Source organism: Staurois parvus, unplaced genomic scaffold, assembly GCF_062004578.1.
Source record: "Staurois parvus isolate SC_StPar_1 unplaced genomic scaffold, SC_StPar_1.0 ptg000154l, whole genome shotgun sequence".
NCBI classification, from domain to species: domain Eukaryota; kingdom Metazoa; phylum Chordata; class Amphibia; order Anura; family Ranidae; genus Staurois; species Staurois parvus.
The window spans coordinates 23998484-24025029 of record NW_028317950.1 but is presented as its reverse complement, the minus strand read 5'-3'; the positions used below and the strand labels follow the sequence as shown (position 1 = coordinate 24025029).

General features: G+C 44.4%; 1 protein-coding gene across 1 annotated transcript in view; it reads left to right on the top strand.

Annotated features, from left to right (window-relative positions):
- Window positions 1-1902: 1902 nt before the first annotated feature.
- PTPN18 (protein tyrosine phosphatase non-receptor type 18) overlaps window positions 1903-26546 on the top strand; it is a 118221-nt gene continuing 93577 nt past the window's right edge. The window contains exons 1-2 of the mRNA XM_089675259.1: window positions 1903-2143; window positions 21748-21880. Coding sequence (XP_089531385.1) covers window positions 21785-21880 — 96 coding nt within the window. The 5' untranslated portion in view covers window positions 1903-2143; window positions 21748-21784. The remainder of the gene's footprint in view (window positions 2144-21747; window positions 21881-26546) is intronic.

The following is a 26546-nucleotide window of genomic DNA, read 5'->3' as shown; positions in this document are numbered from 1 at the left end:
TAGCATTTCTTGGCGTGGCTATCGAGTAAGGGCAGATGATTCATGTAGCAGTTCCATCCTTCTGCCCTTAACTCAGGCATACAGGCAGGAGGATATGTGCTTAGCTGAGAAACATTCCTCCCCTCCTGAAGACTTCTGGGATATATGACATCCATTGTCTAGGCAGGGAAACCAGGAAGTACCTAGGGAAATGTTAAAAACAGTGTAAAACAAGCAAATATGACATACTTTCCTATATATTTACTAATTCTAGCAGCATAAGGATTTAAAATAGTCAATGTTGGTTGAAAGAGCGAAATTCCACTTTTTTTTAACCACCTCCCGCCCGCCATATAAGGAAATGACGGGCGCAAGGCGGTTCTCTGGTTCTGGGAAGATGTCATATGACGTCCTCCCACTCTAACCGTGCATGCACGGCTCCGGGGCACGCAGCGCAGCTATCGATGGTGCACTGTGTCCCTGGGACACAGCGGATCACTGATCAACGGAAAGAGCTGAAGATGTTGGCTTGGTCATGTGATCAGCTGTGTCCAATCACAGTTGATCACATGTAAATAGGGAAATGCCGGTTATCGGCATTTCTGTCCTAATGAGCTTTCATACTGACAGAGGAGAGCCGGTAATCGGCATTCCTCAAAGGGGACATGTACACTGATCATCAGGGCACTGATGATCAGTGTAGCCCCAGCAGTGCCACCTGTCAGTGTCCATCAATGCCAACTGTCATTGCCACATCAATGCCACATATCAGTGCCTACCAGTGCACATCAATGCCACATAGTGCCCATCTGAGCTGCCTTTCAGTGTCACCTATCAGTGCCAGTCAGTGCCACCTATCAATTTGTGGCCAGGCCAACTTTCAGCTTTCACCGCTTTCGCACTTTGAATGACAATTGCGTGGTCATGCAATACTGTAGCCATATGAAATTTTTATCATTTTTTTCACACACATAGAGCTTTCTTTTGGTAGTATTTAATTGTCACTGTTTTTTTTTCATTTATTGCACTATAAACAAAAAAAGAGCAAAACATTTTTTAAAAAAAGTTTTTCTTTTATAAAATTTTGCAAACAGGTAATTTTTCTCCTGCACTGATGTGCATTGATGAGGCTGCACTGATAGGCAGGACTGATGGGCACTGATGAGGTGGCATGGATAGGCAGTACTGATGGGCACTGTTGAGGCAGTACTGGTGGGCATTGAAGAGGAAGTACCGATGATGGGCACTGTTGGGCGACACTGCTGGGCGTCACTAATGGGTGGCACTGCCTAAGAGCACTGATCGGTAGCACTGCTGAGCGGCACTGGTTGGAGGCACTGCTGGGCACTGTTGTTGCCGATCTGCTCTGTGACAGCTGCCAGTTATCGGCAGTGCTTTCCTCACAGTGTAACAACCGATAACCAGCAACTGTATGTACTCCATGATCAGTAATCATGGATAACGCCGGGTTCGCGTGGGAGGGCGCCTTCTGGGAGGACGTCATATGATGCCCTCCCAGGACTGGGTATACGTCATATGATGCCCTCCCAGGACTGGGTATACGCACTGTAGCCATCATTCGGCTATAGTGCAGTTACCAAGTGGTTAATTGAATTGAGCCCAGTCCTTAACACTGGCAGAGAAAGTGGTGAGACTCAGTGGTGTCTCCTCGCATAAGGCTAGGTTCACACTGTAATGGGTGGTTGCGGGAATCAGAGCTGTTTTGGCACCCATAACCACCCTCAGTTAAAACATGCTGCTCTTTAGAGACACGCAGTGCTGCCCTTCATTCTCAACCTTCATCTAAACCCTGGGCACATTTTCAGGTGAGGGAACTGCAGGGAAATTGGGAACCTTTCTTTTACAAGAAACACAGGCACAGTAGCTCATTCAAATGAATGGGCTACACTGTCCACACAAACCTACAGTGTGAACCTAGCCTAAGTGTTGAAACTGAATCACAAATCATTTGGTAGATTTGACAGCTCACATAAAAAGTGGATCTTTCCCCCATCACTAAAAAACCACATCAATATGCAGCTCCATGCTGATATCAAATCATCTCATATTCATTAGGCTCCCAAATCCAAGATGATGGCAGTGGGAATCTGCAGTGCTAAGAAGAATAGGCTGCAAAGAAGACAGTGCTGGATTCCATCGTCTGGTAAGTACCTGTTTTATAAAAGTCAGAAGCTATAGTATTTGACTTTTATTTTTTTACATCTCCAGTTGAAATTCCTCTTTAAAGGGTACCTGTGCTTTGCCCATGCAGAGCTGCTGGATCCATCTGTCATCTTATACCCATGCTTAGTCTTAAACTGGTTATAGACTAAAATGATCAGTCCACCCTAAAGTAAAATAAAGCAGGACTCAGCAAGCGCTTAATAACGGAAGCAGCTGGTACACTAAAAAGAAAACCATATACCTTCTAAAATAACTAGTAAAATTGTAAAAGTGCAGCGCTTGTAATAAGACCGGATAAATAACTGGATAATATCCAAATAAAGTGCTTAGTAATATCAAAATAAAGTGCTAAATATCCAGATAAAGTGTTTAGTAAATCAATCTCATAGGAAATAATAAATAATAAACATTGCAATCAATGAATAAATAATTATTAATGTCCAGATAAAGGAATCATAATATATAATAGTCCCAATAAATGTAAGTGATTCGAATATGAACTAATAAATCTTGTTATCCCAGTGGCATATAAACAAATATTCCGGTGAGGTGCGGGGTATGGCGGTGACGTGCGGGGTACATAAACAAGATAATATACATTAATATTATCATAAAAATATTAAAATAAAAGACACAAGGATAAAGTATGGTCATAATAACTGAATAAAATATGCAAATCCCCTAATATTGATGTGGATAAAAATGTAATAATATCAAAACAAATAAAAATAAAAATGCATGAAAATAAAAATATATATCGAAAGAGGTATAAGCGTTAAGTAAACAACATTCTCTCCTTAATAAGACTATATTGGTAAAATAGGAAAAAATATATACAACCCAAGATGTATTGGTATACCAAAAATAGAATAATATACCTCCCCATGAGATAGGGAGATCATACGTAAATTGTAAACAACATATAATTTGACATGAATCTAGACTAAAAAACTGGCAAAAATTCAAAAATAGAATAGAATACCATAAAAATAGAATAGAATACTATGGAAAATGGTGACTAAAAAATGGTGATTAAACAAATAATAAATAAATATATATATGTATATATTGAAATACTAAAGAGCAGTAAAATAAAAATTAAAAATAAATGTACCAGATAAAACACAATGATAAAAATTCAGCTATTGTCTATAAAACAGTTGATATCTATGTCAACATTGTGGCCGGTAGGGGTTAAGGTTCTCATCTCATAAATCCACTTTGTCTCTAATTGAGAGACGAGCCTGCATTTGTTGAAACCTCGCCAGTGGTTCTGAACCATATCTATGCCTGTAAACTTCAAAGTAGAAGGGTAGGATATCCACACCAGGCTGTATTTCATCCCACCTTAAAGGGGACCTCTGGCTGACTACAACACATTAATTCATTGCGCATTTAAAATACGCATCAGGTGAGTGTGCATTTTTACCATACCCCGCACGTCACCGGAATATTTGTTTATATGCCACTGGGATAACAAGATGTATTAGTTCATATTGGTTCATAGCCGAATCACTTACATTTATTGGGACTATTTTATATTTTGATTCCTTTATCTGGACATTAATAATTATTTATTCATTGATTGGAATGTCGTTTATTATTTATTATTTCCTATGAGATTGATTTACTAAGCACTTTATCTGGATATTTAGCACTTTATTTTGATATTACTAAGCACCCTAAAGTAACACTTTTGTTATGGGTGGATACTTGCTTCTTATGTCTTGGATGCTCCGACTTCAAGATATCCCTGATATAATTTCCAGCTCTGTCCTTTGAGTGTTCCCACCAACCTATGTACGTTTTAGCTTCTCCAGGTATATTGTCTAATATAAAATACCTAAAACGTCTAGCAGGGATGGTGAGAACCATTCATAATGGCCAGAGCAGATCTATAGAACTGGGAACTGAGCACAGAGAATAATCAGAAATATCAGTTTTGGTTGGGGACACATTAAAGTGATGTTAAACTCTGTATTCTAAAAGCAGAGCTCCACCCAAAAGGGCAAGTTCCGCTTTAAGGCCTCATCCCCCGCTCTCTGTTAAGGATTGGCACCTTTAGGGAGCAGTTACCCGATTTTGACAAGTACCCGCTTCCACTTCTGCTGCAATCTCCTGGGTGACTGGAAGCGTAATTTCTCCTTCTCCCCCCGCAGTCCGAAGACGTGTGACAGGTCCCAGAGGGCTGTGGAATCATTCACAATACGCAGCACTACTCGAGGATGCACAGTTGGCACCTGGCTGTGAAGTCACCAGCTGTCACAGCCGGGTGCCTACACTTAAGATGCCAGCGCCAGGGAACGGCTGGTGAACCTGGCTTCGGTGAGGACACTGCTGGATCCTAGGGCCGGTGAGTGGCTGTTTTTGTAGCTGCTGGCTCTTTTTTTTTACAAGAAACTAGAGTTCTGTTTTAACTCTGTCTCAGCCTCCTCCAAATATCTTTTTTTATGCTATGATCCAACTTCCTGTTAGAGGATAGTTACGTTCATTCTCCATGATCCCAGTGTATGTAGGAGCATAGTCACCTCCACCTTCTCGCTCCTGAGATGGAATATGGACTATAGGATTTGTAGTGTGTATAGAGCAGTGCATTTGACTGCAACTAACTTGCACTACTCGTTCCTAACAAACTGAAGCAATGGGGAAAAGGAGAGCCTAGTGTACAAGTTTGGAGGCCCACCACTGATAGGCATTCCTACTTGGAGTGGGATTTTGTGATGTACTACATTTGCAGGTCTCCACAGACTTTAGTTAAGAAAAAGGGAAGATAAAGAACAAACAGAAGTAAAAAAAAAAAGGTAGGTTTCAGTATTTGAACCCAGCCCAGGTGACGTACAGCGCAGGACTTTCAATGGTCAAATAAACAAAAAATTGATTGCCTCTGACTCCTAATCTTAACCTCTTCACGCCGGCTGAGCGCAAATGTGCGGTCTCCCGGAGTCTGGGCCTAGACGCCGAGCAGCCGCACATTTGCATTCTATTAAAAAAGAACATATGTGCTGAGAGCGCACGCCCTGTGTGCTCCCAACACACATGTCTTGTACTCACGGAAAGGTCCCGATCTCCTCTTTTGATCGGGACCTTTCCTGATCATGTGACTGCCGTGACGGTGTGTCATGGCGGTCACATGACCCTAAACCCTTCCTCCCTTCTTCTGAAACCCTTAAAGGGTCGGGAGGCGCCGGCGTGAAGGGGTTAAAGTAAACCTGTTGGTTAGAGAGCATATGGACTGTCATTGCGGCTCTTCCTTTGAAAATGCTTGTTGCCTAGCTGGGGCTTTAAAGCTGTTGTAAACTGCTGCTTTTCAGTTACAAAAAAAATCCCCTGCAAGGTAATGGCATAATGTGCTAGTATGCATCGTACTATGAAATACTTACCTTAGATTGAATAGATACTTGTCTTCTGTCTTCCCCCAGTCTTCCTTCTGGGTTTGCTGGCTCCAGAGCCACAATGACATCACTCCCGCGCATGCGCACAGGAGTTTACTACTGCTTTATCCACTTCTGAAGTTGCACCTTGCACCGTGACGCATCTGTGCTGCAATATCATGCAATGCACAGTTAGGGATGAAAAAAATGCTGAATGTCAATTTTTATTGTACAATGTGGTGTGTTGGCATTCTATGCAAAATGAATAGGCATCTATTCAAAATAACCCATGCAGCGTGAAGGGAATCTGAAACGGAACAAAAACCTGTTAAAATGAATATCTAACCCTAACACTCAGACTGTAAAGTAGATGTAAGTCCTAACTGAATGATGTTCCATTTACTAAAGCACTGCTTATAATGAACAAATGCCATTTTTTACATATATATATTTTCACTTTATTGTCATCTTTATTTACATTTCCATGCTGCTGATTTCCTTCAGCCACTACATGCACTCCATGCTCCATTGTTGTCTGCACATCATTGCTCTGGACCAGCTTTTTGATTGTGAGAATGGTAGACTATGCCTGTGCAATGTGGGTCAGCATGGCCATTTCTACTCTGACCCAGGAGAGTAAGTGACAGGGTGACAACACAGGAATACAATTGGGAGAGTGTTGACCCCATAACAGGAAGTGCCTAAACAAGGAACTTCATAATAGGGTCACCAGTTGCTCAAAGTTATGAGACAGCCAAACAATTACAGTACATGTAAGCCCTAGCTGAATGACATCTAGCTTTCTATAGCACTGTGTGTGACAAACAGTTGACTCCTTTTCTTTACACATGTCTTTCAGTGGTGCTGATCTGCTGCAGCTACACCAGTCTATATGAATAGACTCCAGCGATGACTGCATCTCTCTCAGGGAGAGTTTGCTGATGGTGACATCAATGTTCAGTGCTTGGGTAATGTGTGGTATAAAGGTCACTTGTAGTCTGTATCAGTAGTCTGTGTGACAGGGTAACAATATGGGAAAGAATTTGGGAGACAAGGACAGAAAGTTGTCACCCTATGACACACTAGGTGTAGTTTTTACCACCCCCTGAAATTATCATAGTGGATCTCTTTTCAGGGGGCGATGAAAAGAGTTTTACAGGTGTTCAGGAGGTGATGTTACCATCTGATGCCTGTTTTTTTTTTTTACTTTTTTTTTTTTCTGAAACAGCAGTTTATGGAAAAAGCAGCAACTGCAAGTCTCCCCTTTCGCTTGAGATTCTGGTCTTATTCACTTACAAGGGAGAGTTGGACAGGTGCTGCTGTCAAATTCTGCATGTAGAGTTAAAATATTCACACAGTTCACATTGTGCACCGTTACAACCTTCCAGCTGTCAGCGTCCTAACAACCAAAGACATGCTTGGTTGATATGGAGAATGTGAGGGAGAGAAACTGAGGGAAAGAGAAACACTAGAATAGTAGTCGGTACCAATGTGCAAAGGTGTATTTGCTTTGGAAGAATAAATCACCGCTAACGCTGCTGGGCCTATGTGTGTGGATGTTGCTGCATTATGTAAAGCTAGTTGTTTTTTTACATTTTAGAATGGGGCTCCTCAAGATTGTGCATAATGTTAAAGGGTGCCCTGACTGAAAAAAAGGTTGAGAAACACTGCTCTATACTGTATGCGAGTTGTCACAGTGCGCTTATGTAAATTATTGGTTGTTCCACTCCACTAACTCTCCAGTTGTCCACAGACCTCCACTCACAAATGGATTCAGCATATATCACATTAAAAGACAAAGAAGTCCACCATAGTGTAAAACCATTATAACTCACTTTATTTTGCACTCACATAGTCACTGTCATCATTGCTCCATGTAAAACAGCAGACCGGCTGGCTCCAGCAAAAGAAACGGATCCTTCGGCGTGTGTGATGTCATCAGCACGTAGGCCATGCCCCTACACGTGTCGTCAGAAGCTGACATCTTCAGGGAGTGAAGAGGTGGAAGCTTTTTCACACTGCAACACTTCTTTATGAGCCTTTTCACCACTGCTATTTAGTATTGTTCACTGTTGTGAATTCTAGCACTTATTTGGAGTTGCACTATAATTGTGTCTAGGACCTTCCAGTATTATGGGTGGTCTTACACACTTATTTTTGTGCATTTTTTGTGATATTTAATTATTTTGCACAATGTGTTATTCATACTGTGGTGCTGACTTTGTATAACCATACCTGGCTGATGCCTCTGGAAACTGGAAATCACTGAAACAGACACTGCTAATACAGTGATCTCCACTTTCTTCTGGGTCCCACGTCAAACGGCTGTACCTCTGCTTACTAAACACAGGAGGTTGGCTGCTCAGGCACAGATGCTATTCAGAGAATGTTTTGCATTTTCTAAATGAATGCAAAATGTTCTCTGATTGGATGAGGTGGAGAGGCAGGGTGGTGATGTCACACTCTCCACCTCATCCAATCAGTGAATGCTTTGCATTCATTCAGAAACTGCTGCCGACCTCCTGTGTTCACAATGCATCAGACCAGTCGCTTAGCACAAGACCCAGAAACAATGAAGATCACTGGATTAGTGGTGTCTACTTCAGGGATTTCCAGCTTCCAGGAATCTTAGACAGGTATGGTATATACAGTACATATGGTAAAGTGCATCATGCATGTAATGAGCTGAGTGAAACAGTAAAGTTCATCAAGTAAAAGCATGAAAATATCAGCTAAACAGCTCGAAAAGCAAATGCCAAACAGTAAAGTGTATCACGGGCAGAATCTATATGCAATAATGTCCGTGGTGATATTTGTATATAGATTCTGCCCGTGATACACTTTACTGTTTGGCATTTGCTTTTTGAGCTGTTTAGCTGATATTTTCATGCTGTTACTTGATGCACTTTACTGTTTCACTTAGCTCATTACATTAATGATGCACTTTACCATATTGTTTGATTTTTAGATTTCGCATATACTAATGTTTTTTGCACTTTTATGTGTTGCACTTTACCATTCCACAATAATTTTTTTTTTTTAAGCGCTGCACTTTCTTACATTACTATTGTAAGGGATTGTTACCTTCACCTTGTGTGCTAGTTGCTCCCCAGATATCGCCATCGCTCACATATATATTAGATTCTGTTATATACAGTACGTAGTTACATTGGTCCAAGCTGGACCAATGTAACTATGTATAAAATATCTATGCATGTAATTCTTCCTAATATTGAATGGCAATCCCAATGTACAGGCAAATGCACAAACACTACCATCTACCACAACCACAGTCGTGAATATTGTGGGGCACTGCATTGCCCAAAAAATATTGCAGCAGCCTTATTACAAAATTAGCTATTACAACAAACATCTCTAGGGGTAACAACTGATCAAAATCAAATGGTTCCCCATTCAGAAAGCTACTCCAGTTTCATACAGTGACATGTAGTCGCAATAAATCTTGCATGATCACACAATACTCAAATGATGTGGAAATGATCCCTTCAGGATACTACTGCATTCTACTTGCGTAGTGAACTCCGTAGGGAGCCATTTTTTTCCATTTGTTTAGCAATCATTTGGCCTAACAGTCACTAGCAATTTAACCAGCACCGTTGAGCTACAAATGTTTCCCGTCCTATGGACTAATCTTCATAAGCCTTTTGTATGAAACGTATATAATTTAGCATTAATGTGGGATCCCAACTGTCCTTTTTTTAGATTAGCTCATGCAACAAAACATATCTTTGTCACTGTTTCATACGAATTACTTTTATTCTAACTAAAGCAATAATGAAAGAGTTGTTTTCCCCTGTGGTCTCACATTGATAAAGACAGTTATATCTCCCCGTCCACTTCCCCATTGATTGCATATTTACCACCTTTCTTTGTCGCATCCTGTGTAGCAATTGAAGGCTTGCTCAGCTAAAGTTTTCAAATAATGCCATGTATACGATCCAGGAAAAGCAGCTTACAGGTTGGTGTGTGTCTTGCTATATGATCGCTGTGTGCCAGGAAGAAGATAACGTTATTGCTTTATTCATCTGCTTGCTAGCAACCAGATGTCTCTGTCTTTTGTAAATGTCATTCTCGGCTGAGCCATCCTCTTTAAATGGGACCTGTACTGTAGTGTTCACATCTCCTACTGAAAATGTTATTTTCCTGACTGCTCCAATGGCTTTAGGACTTTCAGGAGTTCTGGCCAGTGAGACAGGAGCAGGGGCGGATTGATCATTTGGAAACTCAAGCACTGCCCGAGGGCCTGGGGTCAGTAAGGGGCCCCATGAGATGCCCCTGGTACCTTTTTCATAGGCTTTTTTGAGTTTGGGCAAGGACACAGGGGCCCCATGATCCCCTATTGCCCTGGGGCCCCATGAGTTGTCAGTCTGCCCCTGGACAGGAGGATAACATTTTCAGAACTAGGTTAGCAATAGCAGGCACCCTGTCTTGTATTACAGCTCTTCCAAATGCTCATGCTTTCTGGATCTCTAAACAGTTACAGGGAACCTTTGTGGACATAAATATGGGAGCTGTCATCAGGGCTGTGGATAAGGGGGTACCACCAGTCCTCCTGTACGGGGGCCCAGGCCAGCAAGGGGGCCATGGCAGCTGGGTAAATCAAATGTGGGCATGGAGGGTGATTGGCATATTGGAGAGGAAGGGCAGTTACTGGAACCGATCCCTACATCCCATGCACCCACCCCCACAGTGCTGTCAGCTTTCCTCTTCTTTTTGGTACAATAATTTTTATTAGTTTTTTCCTTTTTTCTTGTTTGAAAAAATAACAAGGTACAAACATTTAGAAAATAAGGTCCCTCGCAGGGGACCAATTGGCAGATATACAATACAATCAGAGACACTTAAACAGATTAGCCTTCAACAGAAGAGTGCCCCAACTAGAGCAAAATGAACCTGAGTAAAATACCCAGCAGAGGTAAATCGTGGCAGAGGGCCGTGGGGAAGTAGGGGTGGATAGGGGGGGGCAACATAGAAGAAGATCAAGGAGGAGAGAAGTACAGTTACAAAAAAAGAGTTAAGAAAGAATCAGAGATAAGAGAACCTGAGGGCAAGGACCCCCCTTAAAAGCTGTACGAACCCAAGCTGTATTCTGGAAGTGAGGGGTGAGCATAAGACCACCAAGGGTTCCAAATTTTCAGGAATCGAGGATGAAAATCATTAAGGATACTCAACATTTTCTCATGAATCATGAGGGTGGTCATAATATTCCTTACTTCTGCAACCTGAACAGTTGGTTTCTTCCAGGCCCTAGCAATGGCCCTTTTAGCCGCTCTGAAAAGATAGGTAGCCAATCTCTGCTGATGGGACAAGAAGCCAGGAAGTGGGCAATGGAAGAGCACATGATGGAGATCTCTATGGAAAGTAGAGTGAAAAAGGGTCAACAAAAGGCCATGGACTCTGGACCAAAAAGCCCACTAATCGCGGGAACGTCCACCATACGTGTAGCTCATCTCCACAGATTCCGCAACCTCTAACACATCGATTGCCACAGGACAGGTTCGCCTGGGCTATCTGTGCCGTGACCCAGTACCATCAGAGAAGGACCTTATACGCCGCCTCCATAATGGTGGTGTTAAAAGAACATTTGGCCACAGCCGACCAGGCACTACTCCAAACCTCTGGGGCCAGTTGGACAGCGAGATCGCGTTCCCATTTTAAAATATAGGGATGGGAGCCGGAAGAATGTTCCAAAAGAAGGTGTGAATAGAGTAACGAGATGGTGCCCCGGGCACCAGGGGAGTGCTGGAAACCATGTTCGAATGGTGTTTTCTGCAAGGGAAAGACGGATTCACGACAAACAGGAAATCTAGTGTCTGAGCTGTATATAAAGATACTATTCCGTCAATGGGGCCCCATGAGTTTCGCAAATAGAGGACAAGTAAGGAAATGAACGAGAGTTCAAAAAGTGACGTACATGAGAGTAGCCGTGAGTGGGCCACCAGGCAAAGGCGTAGGGTTGGGTTAGACCCGGGGGAATAGGGAATTGTGCAGCAGGGGCAGAGGAGGAAGAAAGGGGAACATCAGTTTGGCTGAGAGGCTAATTGAATCCCAAACACGCAGGCTATGAGGCATGAGGGGGCTTAGAGGGGAGGGAAGGAGGGAGCCATAGGAGGGCCGAGCCCGGGACAGGAGTGCAGTCAGTAATCTCCAATAACAACCATAGATGTCAGTATGAAGTAATGTTAATTGAGAGAGTTGGGCTGCTAAGTAATATTTTGTAACATTGGGGACCCCAAGACCCCCTCTCAACCGATGGGCATAAAGGGTGGTATGTGCTACTCTAGGGCATTTGTCGGCCCAAATGAAAGCCAAAATCTTATTTTGAAGAGAATGCAGAAAAAAATATGGAACATGGACTTGGTGGGTCCTGATAAATAAAGGAATTTAGGAAGGACCGTCATCTTGACGGCCCTATCCAGGAAAGAGAGGGAAAATGCCAAGAGCGCAGAAGGGAAGTTAATGTACAAATTGTACATTATCTGTGTTTTTATCCTTTTTAGAGGTATGATGTTGTGGTGCTAGCAGCTCTGTCTAGGTTGAGTTAATTTAGTGCAGGAGGAACCACTATACTTTCATACGCAGAAGGGAAGTTACTGTGCGCAAGAGGGGATAGTAGTTAGCAGCAAAGAGAGAAGAGTAGGAAGGGATCAATTGCACTCCAAGGTAAGTGAGGGAAGAGGCTGCCCAGCAGTACGGGAAAGTAGATTGAAGAAGGGAAATCATAGGTCCTGGAAGAGAAACGTTTAAAGCAGTCGTTTTGTGGGGGTTAATTTGGAGGCCCGAAAATTCTGCAAATTGGGAAAGCAGAGAATGGAGATTAGGAAGTTTAATTATCGGGTTGGCTAGAATCAGCAAAGCATCATCTGCAAATAGATTTACTTTATACGATGTTCCAGCTTATGGAATTCCCGTGATATTTGGGTCTGTGCGGATCGTAATTGCCAGGGGCTCAAGGGCCAAGATAAAGAGGGTCTGGGAAAGAGGGCATCCTTGGCGAGTTCCTCTGGCTATAGGGAAAGAGTCGGAGGAAAAACCCGCATAACGGACCGAAGCCTCCGAGGTAGAATATAGTGCCGAGAGCCAGGTTAAAAAGGAGCTCCCAAAGCCCCAGAGATTTAAGATGTAGCAGAGGTAATCCCAGGAGAGGGTGTCGAACGCTTTGTAAATATCTAACGAGAGGAGGAACCCAGGAATATTGCGACGATTCATAAGAGAATTAAGGTGCACTACCTTCCGAACATTATCTGCTGCTTGACAGCCCGGAACAAAGCCGACCTGGTCTCTGTGGATTAAAGCTTGTAAATATTTCTTGACACATGAACTTAGAAGTTTATCTAAGAGTTTCATGTCCTCGTTTAGCAGGGAGATAGGGTGAAAGGCTTGAGGTTCATGACTGTCGGTATCTAATTTCGGTATCATGGAGATATGGGCTCGAAGTGAGTCAGGAGCAGGCCTGCTGTCCACACACATTGCGTTGAAGTAAGCAGTCAAATATGGAGCCAAAAGCAAAGAAAATTTGCGGTAATAAAGGCCAGAAAATCTGTCCGGACCCGGGGCCTTCAAGGGTTGGATGGACTTGATGGCCTGTAGCACCTCCAAGTCAGTAACAGGAGCATTCAGCGTGTCACACGCCAATCTCAGTAGAGACAGGAGATCAAAATCACAAAAGAAGGCATCGGCCTTGTCGATAGCAAAGGGGACAGGCTGGGAATAAAGGGAAGAGAGAAAAGTAGCGAAGGAGTCCACTATGTTTTTAAGGTCAGACGAGAGATCACCGCTCGCCATACGCAGTTTGACAGGCTTGTGGAGGCAACCGGAAGAGGCAAACATAGCACCTGGCTTATTAACGGAAGAAAAATATTTATGCTTGGCCCAGCGAATGGCCTTCTCCGCTTGGTTAGAAGCCAGAAGATCTAGTTCCACGGCAATGCTATCATGGGCTTTCCATGTCTGAGTGGAAGGGGAAGATTTCCAGGTCACCTCTGCCTTTGACAGATGAGCAGTGAGTTCTCGAAGCTTCGGTTCCCGCTCTTGTATTTCCAGTAAGGCATCCTGTGTCGTGAGAAGAGAGTCATTGAGCCGCCAGAGCAATCGAGGGTCGGAAACGCTTGTGAGAGACAGAGTCAAAGCAAGCAGGTCGTGGTCCGACCAGGGCGACACGAGGATTCAGATCTGGTCGCCTGAGTGCAAGGAGCGAAAAGGTATGAAAATATGATCAATCCGACAAATGCTATGGTGAGAGTCAGAGTAGTAGAAAGTGAAATCCCATTCACGGGGGTGAAATTCATGCCAAATATCAACCAGACCGTGAGAGCATAATAGTGTGCGCATTTTCCTCTCCGTCAAATCATGGGTCGGGGAAGCTCCCGGAGTGTAGCGCCTATCAACCAAGGAATCTAGTGCGACGTTTGAATCTCCCAAAAGAGAGCTGTGGCGGGAGACAACCTGGAAAAAGGTGCGAAAAAAACTTGTGTTGGAATTTCTTGGGGGCATAGTATATTAACAGCGTAACTTCTTTTCCATTTAGGACTCCTTGAAGAAGAAATCTACCCGTGGGGTCCGCAACCTGTTTCTTGCAATCAAACAATAGGTGACGGTGAAAAGCAATCAAGACCCCTCCTACGTTTCTCAGGAGCTGAAGTGAGGTAAAAGGCAGGGTAGTGAGGAGAAATATATCTGGGAGCGGAGGTGGATGAGAACCTGGTCTCCTGCAGGCAAACAAGGTCAATGTGGCTGGACTTAAGAGAGTGGAAAACTTTAGACCTTTTAATAGGTGAATTGAACCCATGAAAATTGTGCGAATAGATTTTCAGAGGAAAGGAAGCCATCACATAGAGATAAAAGTTAAGCGCTCATGCAATAACCCTCCCAGGGCCACCTGTCTCCCACCGCAGAAGGCCACATCGACAGGGGGGTCCCCAACACAGGTTCAGAATCGAAAAAATGCAGATGAGAAAAGGAAGGAAAACTGGAAAAGGAAAAAGAAAAGAAGAGAAAAGACAAAGAGATTGAAGGCGAAAACCACTTCGGAAGTGGATCACATCACAATCAGGGATGCGAGGGAGCTCTACCACCGCACACATGGCTGCTAGCGGCCTGAGAGCCACAGTACTATATAAAATGACTATGGTCCCTACAGGAGCGGGGAAAAGAATGAGGAAGGGGAGGGAAAGGGGAGGGAGACATAAAACCATATACAAAAACATTGCCAGGGCCGAGCTCAATGCCTAAATCCGGGGGCAGCCACACCTGCAAATCACGGGGGGAGGGGCCCCAAAGCGGAAGCAGAGAAAATCACCCAATTTTAAAGGTGGCCCATAAAGTGAGCCAGGAATAAACTAAAAACAAGCAAGCATCAAAAGAACATATCATAGAGACAAGCTATATCCAGCATCTTTTAGGATGTACATAGAAGCCAACCCATAGCAGTGCAAATGGGTACCGGCCTCGACCCAACTCAAGGTCCAGGACCCACACCCTGTAGCTACAGTCTCAGGAGGAGAGGAACATAAGGTTATACATTCGAGTTACAAAACAGTCAGGAGAAAGTGCAGACCGGGCTCATGGAGGCAGGTAGGTCCCCACGGCTGACGATGTACCCACACTGCAAAAGGGGAAAGAGGAGAGAGAAGAAAAAAAAAGGGGGGCCAGGAAGGAAAAGAGAGGGGGGAGGCACGAGGGACGGAGGAGGAGGAAGGGAGGGGAGGAGGAAAATGAAAGAAAGGGGGGGAGGAAAGAAAAGAGGGGGGGGCAAGGGAGAAGAAGGGAAGGGATGGGGAGAGAGAGGGAAAAGGAGGAAGGAAAAGAGGAAAGGAATGGGAAAGCAGGCAAGGGGAGGGGGCAGAGTAGGGGGGGAGAAAGAGGGAATAGGAGGGGAGGGGGAGGATGGAAGAGACAAGGGGGGGACGGAAAGGAAATGGGGGGAAGAGGAGCAGGACAGCAGAATAACAAAGTGCAGGTAGATGCGTGCGGACCAGCCGGTCCGGGAACTGGGGGCCACGACCATCCAGAGAAAAGTCAGCGACTCCGGGCCTGGCATAGTAATATGAAAGTACTCATGGCCCCTGGAAGATCCATTCAACTCGGGTCAGAACTAGGGGAGACGATCGCTGGAGGGCTTGAGGGAAGAGAACGTCTCCGGTGCTGGACCCTCTCCCAGGAATGATCAAGAAGGGGAGCCGGTGATCTGGCGATGGGGGACCGCGTTAGAGTGGAGCGCTTCTCCTCGGGAGTCAGCAGGTGTAGTACAGACAGGACCGCTTGGGCTTCATCTGGAGTGGTCACCGTATGAGTACATCCCTTGTAGGCAAAGGCCAACTTGAACGGGTAGCCCAAGCGATAACGGATATGGTTAGCAAGGACGGCTGACGTATAGGGCTTCATCTGGTATCGTTTCACAATAGTGGTCTGAGACAAGTCGGTGAAGATCTGGTAACGGTTGCCTTGGAATTGTAGATCAGAGTGTTCCCTGGTTGCCTGCAGGAGGGTCTCTTTCATGCGGTAGAAAGTGAATTTATTAAAAATGTCCCGAGGAGGGCCATCAGGTTTTTTCGGGCCCAGTGTGCGGTGGATCCGATCAAATTTCAGGCGGTCGATGGGAACTGCCGGGACCAATTCCTGGAAGAGCGCCATAGCCATGGAAGTGAGATCAGTGATTGTCTCAGGGAGGCCTCTTAGGTGCAGGTTTCCCCTGTGGGCCCGATGCTCCTCCAGCTCATTAGTGTGGGAGCCAAGTTCCCTAATCTCTTTAGTGCGGTGGGTGGCGAGCTTCGTGGTGGCCGCAGACAGTTCTGTCTGTAAGATAGCCTTAAAACGGGCGAGGAGGTCCACATCACGGAGGGGTGGAGCGTGGGCAGAAGGCTGTGGCTCCCCCTGTGTATCCTCCATGCCAGAGGGCAGCTGAGAGTCCTCCATCAGGAGGAGCAGGGGTGAGCCTGGATTCGAGACTGGTGCCTCCAAAATGGCATCTAGAGGGAAGTCCTCGTCCCACTCACGACCTGTTCGTCTGGTGGCGGACATCGAACGTTTCCCCATCCAGATCCTTTGGGGGCCCAGGAGTATGGAGAAGGTTTGGGGGTAGGTGGGAGACCCTCTGGTCCAGCCGGGAGGTGCGGATGTGTCTAGGTGGTGAGGAGCTGCGCTAACACACGGCCATCTCGGATCGCTGCCCGTGAGCACCCCCCCTCTTCTCCTTTCCACCGGCAGCTGCAAAAGCGCAATGGGATCCTTCAGGATGGAGAGTAGGGGAAGGTCACAGTTACCAGCCCCTTCCTTTCCTGAATGAGCACAATGCGGTACTGATCATTCACTGTGTTCATTCATAACTGAAGCATAGTAAACTGTGTTTTATTGGGGAGGCCCTCTCAGGTTGGCTATATGGGGCCCTGTGGTTTCTAACAGCATCCCTGGCTGTCCTTGATAGTATTGTGGTGCTGGGGTAATCATCCTTATCCTTGATTCACTACTCAGCAAGTCACTGACTCAAAACAAGCATAAAAGAGTCACGACTCCTGCTATGCAGGTACTTGTCCTGGATCGGTGGCTGACTACTACAGGAAGCTAGATGACAGCCTTACAAAAACACATCATCTAAGCAAGTTCCCATATTTCTTTTCACACACAGCAGATAAATGCAAAACTAATTTTTACATTTTTAATAGATGATGGAGAGTAAGGCAGTGAGGCTGATTTGCTAAAGGAGCAAAGCAAGGGCAATTTTGACTTGGCTTAGTAAGTGAGGTGAAACTGTGCTGTTTTTTATCATCCAAGCACATGTAAAATTCCTGTTTTTTTTTCTTTTCATGTTACTGAGTATTTTTTCTAAAGTGAATTTTCCTCATATTTACCAAGGTGAGTAACAATTCCCTTGCAAAGCAAGAATTCATATTGCAAAGTGAGCATGCTCTAGTATATCAGCCACAAAACTGTTTTTGTCTCTAAAGCAGGCCATATACAATACAATCTGATTGTCCAATCTTTGTACAGTCTCTTTTAGATTAACCAATTGGCACCTGCCTATTGCAAATATACTACGACAGAACAGCCCTGCTGTGCTGGATCACATGCATGTATGTGAGCCAGCTATTGCGGGTAGGGGGTTGCGCCTGCCTCTTCGGCTTTGCTGTCATTCGCTACAGCACAAGCCAATCAGCGGGTCCCAGCTGATTTATGGCTGGAACCTGCTGATCAGCTGAGCAAATGACCTAAGAGAACTCTGTGTTGGTAAACAACACATGGCTCTCTACAAACAGCAGTGATGTGCTGTTTTTTTTCTCCCTGCAAAGAAGGGAGTAAAACCAGCACATTTCTTAGTAAAAACAGCACACAGTACACACAGTGAACACTGTTAGGCATACAGTTAACCCTTTGATTGCCCTAGATGTTAACCCTTTCCCAGCCAGTGTCATTAGTACAGTGACAGTGTATAGTATTAGCACTGATCACTGTCTTAGTGTCACTGGAGATGTCAGTGTCATTTAGTCAGTTCTTACCCAGCATCAGTTAGCAACAGATTGCCTGTCCCACTATAAATTGCTGATTGCTGCCATTACTAGTATGAAGAAAAAAAAGTATATTCCAGTATATATACCGTAGTTTGTATACGCTATAACTTTTGCACAAACCAATCAATATACCCTTTTGGGTTTTTCTTTTTACCAAAGACATGCAGCATAATAAATTTTGGCCTAACTTTGTGAAGAAATTTAATTTTTTATTGGATATATTTTATAGAAGAAAGTAAACAATATTGTTTTTTTTCTATTCAAAATGTTCTTTCTTTAGTCGTTTATATAATAAAAAAAATACTCAGTGGTCATCGAACATCACCAAAAGAAAGTTCTATTTGTGTGAAAAAAATTATATAAATTGCATGTGGGTACATTGTTGCAAGGATTGTCATGCATGTTACAAGCAAACTTAGATCTACCAAAACTACATATTATGAGGATCTACCTAAACAATCCAATCAATTTATGTCCATTCTGGTAGACCCGTGCACTACAATGAGTTTTTGTAATCAGATTGTAATATGTATGGTGAGCTTAAGGGAGGTTGAACAATAAGGTTGTATGGTGTATGGCAAGCTGTAGAGACTCTATTGATGTGATCTGTACTTCATTCCTGGGTCTGCTGGGCCATTATGAGGGTCTCCCACTCTCTGCATTGGATTTTCAGTACATTTTCTATTAGATGGCAAAAAGGTGAGCTATAAAGAGTTAACGTGCCCTCAATGTATATCCACGAACTAAAAAAAGTAACTTCCTCAATTTTTGTTTCGAATGCACTTTAAATCCCCCTTTTAAAAAAGCAGCCTGCGTTCTGGGCATTTGTTGCTAGGTACATACTGCCCTAAACATTAGTGGCACTGGGTACACAGTCAAGCCACAGCAGCTGTCAGTCACTAATAGACTTTGACAGGCTGATGGCACGGAGCCAGATGGTGCAACTGTGCCCTCCGGGTTAGTTCACCCTAGATGCAGTCCAGTGCGTTTTGTTTCTGCATCAAAAATACATGTACAGTGTTTTCCATGTATTCCAATGGCCCTGGTTCACATCAGTGCAGTCAGTTCCAGTCAGTTTCCAGCGCAGAAAAAAAAGTAGAACAGTCTGCATTTTTTCTGCACAGAACCGTATTGGAACATAGCAAACTTCATGAAAACGTCATCAAAACTGCACCGGAACTGCGTGTGGTGTGAACTGTAAGCAAAAATGTATCCGGAATGCATCTGGAGTGTGTTTTTGTGATGTGAACTGGCCCTCCATCCATACCTAAACACAAAATCCTCATACACTGGGTCTAAGCTCCCAGTGTCCATGGGACCTAAAGCTGGCCATACACTTGTAGATTTCCATCTTTCAGCCCCAAGAGAGAAATCTATCAATTTCTTCATCCACACTAAACAGTGGGGATGGATGGGTTCTGACAGCTGGCTTTTGTGGCTGTCAGAGTACCTGAACAGTGTTCGATTAGCAGTTTTCTGCCTGGCTCCTTCGATTTTCAGATCCAAGGATGTCTGGCAAAAGGATGCTCACAGGGCCACCCACGGCTTGAATTTTCTCCATGTGTGGCCATATTAAGACAGTTGTGACTGGACCAGCAACATAGGGAGACTTTCTTGCTCTCCTGTTCTAATAAGAACTGTAAGATTTTGGATTCCCTTCACTTTCTGTTGCAGTGTTCTGTCCCAATTTCTGTACCCTGCTTTATGCCTGTTGGAGTGTGCCATGTGCCATATGTAAGGGTCTTCCATACTATAAGAGAATGCTAGTTGCCTGGCTGTCATCAAATAGTTTTCAATCTTTTTTTGTCACTGACCAGGAGCAAGTATGCAGATATGGAGTTCTGTCTGCACTTTGAGTATACTTGTTATGCTATGCTACTGAGGGCCCGGAAAGGGTCTTGTCTCGTTTGCCAACTTTGAGTTGGTATTAATTGCCTTTAATTTTCTCTGTTGCAGCCATAACAACTCATTGTAACAGTGACATAACTACACGAATGTGGCATATGTGTCGGAACGGTTATTGGAGCTGTCCCAATGGTGTGGGTCATTTTAAAAGGACCAAACCGCCAGAAAACTTTGAATGCCCCTGTGTGTCTTTTGTCTTTCATTTACCTGTCCCTGTTGTATTCATTCTCGCTCTTTTGTTTTTCTTTCTTTTCTTTTCATCTTTTGTACTGTCTTTTACCCCTTTTGTATCTTTCTCTCTCTCCCCCCTCCCCCCCACATTTGCTCTCTCCCTGTTTCTTTATGTCTTATGTACCTTGTTTCTGTCTTTTATTCTCTCTTTCCAACTCTTTTTCAAACTATTTTCTCTTATCTTTGCACTTGTTTACGTTTGTGGGGGAGGCTTCAAACTAGCTGTTGAATCACATTTTTACTGCCCTCTAACTGCCCCCCCCCAAGCTGCAAAGGCATCTGATGGAAGTGTAGACAACATTAAGCGGGGCTCCACCCAAAAGTGGAAGTTCGGATTTAAGGACTGGTCTCCCCCTTCCCATTAGGATTGGCACTTTTGGGAAGTGGGTGTCCTATTTGACAGGTACCCGCTCCCACTTCCGCTGAGATAGCCTAGGCGATTGGAAGCGGAAGTTGTCCTCCCTCCCTCCCTGTAGTCTTCTGGGACATGTAACAGGTCCCAGAAGACTATGGCACCATTCACAAAGCGCAGCGCTACTTGCGTATGTGCAGTGAGCACTCAGCTGTGAAGCTGCAAGCTGTCACAGCCGGGTGCCCACACTGAAGATGCCGGCGCCGGGAACACAGGGCTGCCGGTGAAACGGGCTGCGGGGGGGGAAACCGCGGGATCGAGGGACAGGTAAATGTTCATTTTTTAAAAGTCAGCAGCTACAGTTTTTGTAGCTGCTGACTTTTATTTTTTTTATTTTCACTGGAACTCTGCTTTATTACCTCTGGTGCCCCCCCCCCCCCCCCAGTACTGCCCACTGATTGCAACCTATTCAATTAAAATGCAGTTGTGGTGTGGTTGTGCAGGTTTTTAGGGGTTGAAACAGGAGGCAAAGAGGCGACACAACCGCTTGTCAATCAACCTCTGAAAAGCAATTCACTGCAGGTCGCTCCTCAGACACTTGTGTAAGCAAGCCCTTTGTCTTTTCTCTAATTTTCTCTCTCTCCCTCTTCTTTCTCTCTTTCTCCCTTTCTCACTCTTCTTGATCTTCTGTTGTTCAGTCTTTTTTTCTTTTTACGTTTGTCTCTTCTTTCTCCCGCTCTTTGTCTCTGTCTTCTTATTTTCCCTCTTTCTCGATCCTGATTCTTTCTCCCACAATCGCTTTCTTGTTTTCTCTTGCTTATGCTATCTCCTTCTTTTTCGCACATTCTGTATCTTATTTTCTCTCTCGCTAATGCTCTCTCCCTCTCTCTTTTTTGCACAATCTCCTATTTTCTCTGCCTCTCTCTCTTCCTCTGTTTCACAACCTGTCATTTATTTTCTCTCTCTCTCTTTCTCTCCCACAATCTTTCTTGTTTTCTTTCTCTTTTGCTGTCTCCTTCTCTCTCACAAGCTGTCTCCTATTTTCTCCGCCTCTCTGTCTTCTCTCCAGGTACCTGAAGTCTAGGTGTTGCTCTGGTTATGCCGGCCTGACAAGGGAGGGGTGTGGGACAGGAGGAGTGGCTGGCCTGACAGATTCCCTCTTTGGATACTTCCTCATTCTGTTCCCTGTTTCCCTCTACAGAGTGGTGACCCAGGTGGGCTGTGGGTAGCAGGCCACCATGAGTCAGGTGGCAGACAACCTCCGGGGCTTCCTGGCCAGAGTGGAGTGTGCCAAGCACAAGGTGGGAGAAGACCCCCTGGCAAAAGAATTTCAGGTGAGTGTCCAGTTACATTTTCCTGCTTTTTATTTTAGCAAACTGCAAAACATGATCTGAAACTGCTGTTCAGTCATAACAAATCCCTCCAGTCAATGTTGCTCTGCCACCTCTGAAAAGTGATTGCTACTCTGGTAATCAGACACTGATTTGTAGTCTAATTTACTGTCACTTAAAGGGGTTCTACTTTTCCAGGAGATATTCCCTTTAAATCTCTCAATAGCTAAAAAAATAAAGACTGAATTTCTGGCAGATGTACTTGATTATTTGCTATCATCGAAGCCTTCACTATTTGTGTTTCTTCACCCTCCAATAGGCAAGCTGCTAAAGCCTGATATGCGAATTTCCCAATAAACCTGGCCTAACTTGATCAGTGGGTGGCCCTATCTCCCAACATCCCTCGACTGAAAAATCGAAGCAGACATTCGGCAAATTGTCAGCTGAACAGTGACTGCATCCAATCAGATGCTTAAAGCGGAGTTGCAGACGTTTTTGTAACAGTCAGCAGCTACAAAAACTGTAGCTGCTGACTTTTAATAAACACACACTCACCTGTCCCAGGGTCCAGGGATGTACTCACCCACACAGTCCATTCTTTCCTTTTCTCCCCGGTGCCAGCATCTTAACTGTGGGCACCAGGCTGTGACAGCTTGTGACTTCACAGCTGGGTGCCCACTGCACATGCACGAGTCGCACTGCATATCCTGATTGGTCCAGCAGTCTTCTGGGACCTGTGAAGGTTCCCAGGAGACTGCAGGAGGAAGGAGGGGGGGGGGGGGGGCAAACGTCTGGCTCACTTCGCAATCTGAGCCGGAAGTGGGACTGAGTACCTGTCAAAGCCAGGTATCTGCTCCCCCCCAAATGGTGCCAAATATGGCAGTGGAGGGGGGGGGAAGAGGCAAACAAACAGAGATTCCACTTTTGGTTGGAACTCTACTGTAAGTCCTCATTCACACTTGATGTTTTTACAGCTACTGTTTTTGGCTTTTCACATGTTTTTCTACAGCTAGTAAACCCCCCATCATGTTATCCTATGTGTCCATGCACACATAGACTGTAATCAACGTTTTTTGGCTGGAAAAAAAAAAACCCAGGACTAGTGGGTTTCTAGAGGAGTTTTTAGCTGTAAAAACACTCTAACACTGAAAAATGCGGTAAACCGCTGCAAACCAGTGTTTTTAGACTTTTTTTGACCCAAAAAATTTTTTTTGCTAGAAAAAAAACGCTAAGAACACAAACGCGGGAAAATGCTGCTGAATGCTAATGCAAAAACGCTAAATAAAGCTGAAAAACTTACCTTTTTAGCATGACTTTACACATAAAAAGTTACCAGCACAGGGGCGGACTGACAACTCATGGGGCCCCCGGGCAATAGGGGATCATGGGGCCCCTGTGTCCTGCCCAAACTCAAAAAAGCCTATGAAAAAGGTACCAGGGGCATCTCATGGGGCCCCCTACTGACCCTGGGCCCTCGGGCAGTGCCCGAGTTTCCAAATGGTCAGTCCGCCCCTGTACCAGCATTATCAAAACGTCCAGTGTGCATGAGGACTAAGTTATATGGCTGCTTAGAGGCCTACTTACTCCTATGTGCTTAAAGCTTTTACAGGTGATAGCCTGCCCAAAACAAATAAAACTGCTAGCTGATGGTCTGTAAACTTTCACAGACTAGTAACCTATTAGCAACAATGCCTTTTAAAGCATTCGAGTATCTCATGCTGGCAAAAAGAAGAGGGAATGATGGGCAGATATTGATTGAGCATCAACGGTAGGGTTGCCACCTCATCCTTTTAAAACCGAACACATATTAATTACACAGCTTCTGTGGCAAATTTATTGCAGATAAGTGAGTTTAATTACCACTTTAATCAGCCACAGAACCTGTGTAATCAATATGTGTTTGGTTTTAAAGGGATGAGGTGGCAGCCCTAATCTGCGGTTGAATGCAAGGTTACAGATAATAATAATAATAATATTATAATATAATTACACATGGATTCAGTTGTGTACAGAAAAAATTAAAACTACAAAAAAAAGGAACTGCAAGCACTGATGTGAACTATGACATTGACAACCACGTAACCTACTTTCTGTACGTTTTGGATGCAGAAAAAATGCAACTGAAACACATATAGTGTGAACTGGCCCTTAAGAGGGAATATGATTATAATGAAGGAATATATAACAGGTGACTTCAGTAACCAGGGGTTTTTTTCAGCGGGAACACAGGGGAATGCAGTTCTGGCACCTTTTGTACTGACTGTATGTAATGGCAAGAGGCACTGGGGTGTGCTGGAGAGTCTATTGATGCTGGCTGCTGGGGGATCTATTGTTGCGGGGTGAATATAGTGTTCCTGGGAGCAGGGGCGGACTGACAACTCATGGGGCCCCCGGGCAATAGGGGATCATGGGGCCCCTGTGTCCTTGCCCACACTCAAAGCACACCCAAAAAAGCCTATAAAAGGTACCAGGGGCATTTCATGGGGCCCCCTACTGACCCCGGGCCTTCGGGCAGTGCCCGAGTGCTCGAATGGTCAGTCCGCCCCTGGCTGGGAGAGATTTACTGTTAAGGACGCAGTCTATTTTTGCTAGCTGCTGAAGGGTCTTTTGATGCTGGATACTGGGTGATCTATTGTTGCTGGCAGAGTTCTATTGTTGCTGAGGTGGATTTATTGTTACTGGGGAAGGGGGTCTGTTGTTGCTGGCTGCAGGGGATCTATTTTACTACGTTTCCTATTATCATTAACAAATTCCATATAAATTACTTAGCATCACAAAATACTTAAATTCCGTACTGGGAGGTGGGTAGGGGGTGGAACCAAGGAACGGTGCTCAGAGGCGGGTAGGTGTGGAGACAAGGAGTGACTCAGAAGGGGGGAGTACCTGTACCTATTTTCTGAGAAAAAAATCCCTGTCAGTAACTGTAATAAACTATTTAAAGTCCCTGAAGAGGACACATGGCCACAATTGAAGGTTAGAAGAAAGGAGATTTATCCTCAGATTGAGGAAAGGGTTCTTTACTGTTAGAGTAAAAAAATTTGGAACTCCCTCCCCAGGAAGTGGTACTAGCTGACAGTGTCAACAACTTAAAAAAAAAACTTTTAAATACTAAATAGGGCCATATGAATCATTAGAGAATAAAAATTGCACACACATAAGTTGAAATGGATGGAGTGGTGCCTTTTTCAGCCATAAATTGTGTACTATGTAGTAACTAGTAACAATGTTGAATTAGCCTTTAAGATCCCTGCTTAATGTGGGCTTTGCATGAAAATGCCGTGTCTGTTTATGTTGCAGTCCAGAGGTGCTCAGCCCATGGCCTGTGGGCCACATGTGGGCCTTGGAGCCCTCTGATGTGGCCCTCGACCTCAAACCAAAGAAGCGCATGTCCAAGGCTGGCAACCCAATTATCATGATTTGGGCTTGCCTACCCGCCATCCCAGAATTTCAGAGTGCATTGAGCCGGCACCGGCAGCAGAGGAAGCAGGTGACTGCAGAAAGGAAAGGAGCCACATTTGCCGATGTTTCCTCTGTAGCACTGGCACCTGTCCCAGGCGGAGAACGATGCCAACAGAAGCTAGAAGAGGTCAGTGTATTACACAACATATACACTGCGCTTTTGCAATGGGTATATTAGCACCTATAAAAGGGTTAACTATTATGCCCCGTACACAAGATAAGAAAATCATACGAAAATTTTTGCAGAACCACTGATCGATTGATTTTCTCTTCGATGATGAGCGGGATGTTTTAACCGATAACGATATTGTGAACGAAAACATCCGGTTGAACAACAGTGAAAAATGTTGTTGTTTCGCATACGAATGACCGATTTTCTATGCGGTGGTATGACGGTTGTACAAAAAAGCGCTATCACGCATGAGCGGAAACAGAAGATGACCCGGATGTTTATGTCCAAGGAATCTTTCTAAACACGAACGAAAAATCCAAATGTTAAAATTAGATTGGCCTAATGAGATAATGAAACCAGAATGATGCATATTATATTTTATGTATCACTATTTATGTATATAGATAATGTAATAAACTATATTATACTTATTGCTGTTAATTGTTGTGTATATCGCTCGTTCTGGCCGGAAGGGCGTGGCTACAAGGTCACACGCACACTGCATCACTTTCACTTGTACGGAAGACGTCAACACTACGTATTGCCCGACGAACAATTTTTTTAGATTAGTTAATGTGGGCCACGATTTCGACCAACGAACCAACGCCTCTCGGTCGTCAGATTACCGATCGGTTGATTTTCTAATCGTGTATTCCCACCTTTAGGCTGCTTTAACACTGATCCACAGGTACAGAGCAGTGCACCTGCGGCTTTCCTGTGGCTTAATTGCACTGAGGCATTGACTTCTATTATATCCTGCAAGTTTAGTTCATTTTCTGAAAGTGCACCAAAATTTCTAAATGCATTAATATGTGTCTATGGCAAAGCACAGCTAACCCGCAGGAACTGCACTGTGCTGCACCTGTGATGAGGGTAAATTAGTAAATCAGTGTGAAGGCAGCCTTATAGGAGGCTCAGGACAGTAAGGGCTCATTTACATTTGTGGCTAGGAGGGGTGGCAGGGGCAGCATATACAGGAACTGGTCCTCTCCATTTTCCTCCTGCAAAGCCAGTTTATCCTCCTCTCCCTTCTGCCAG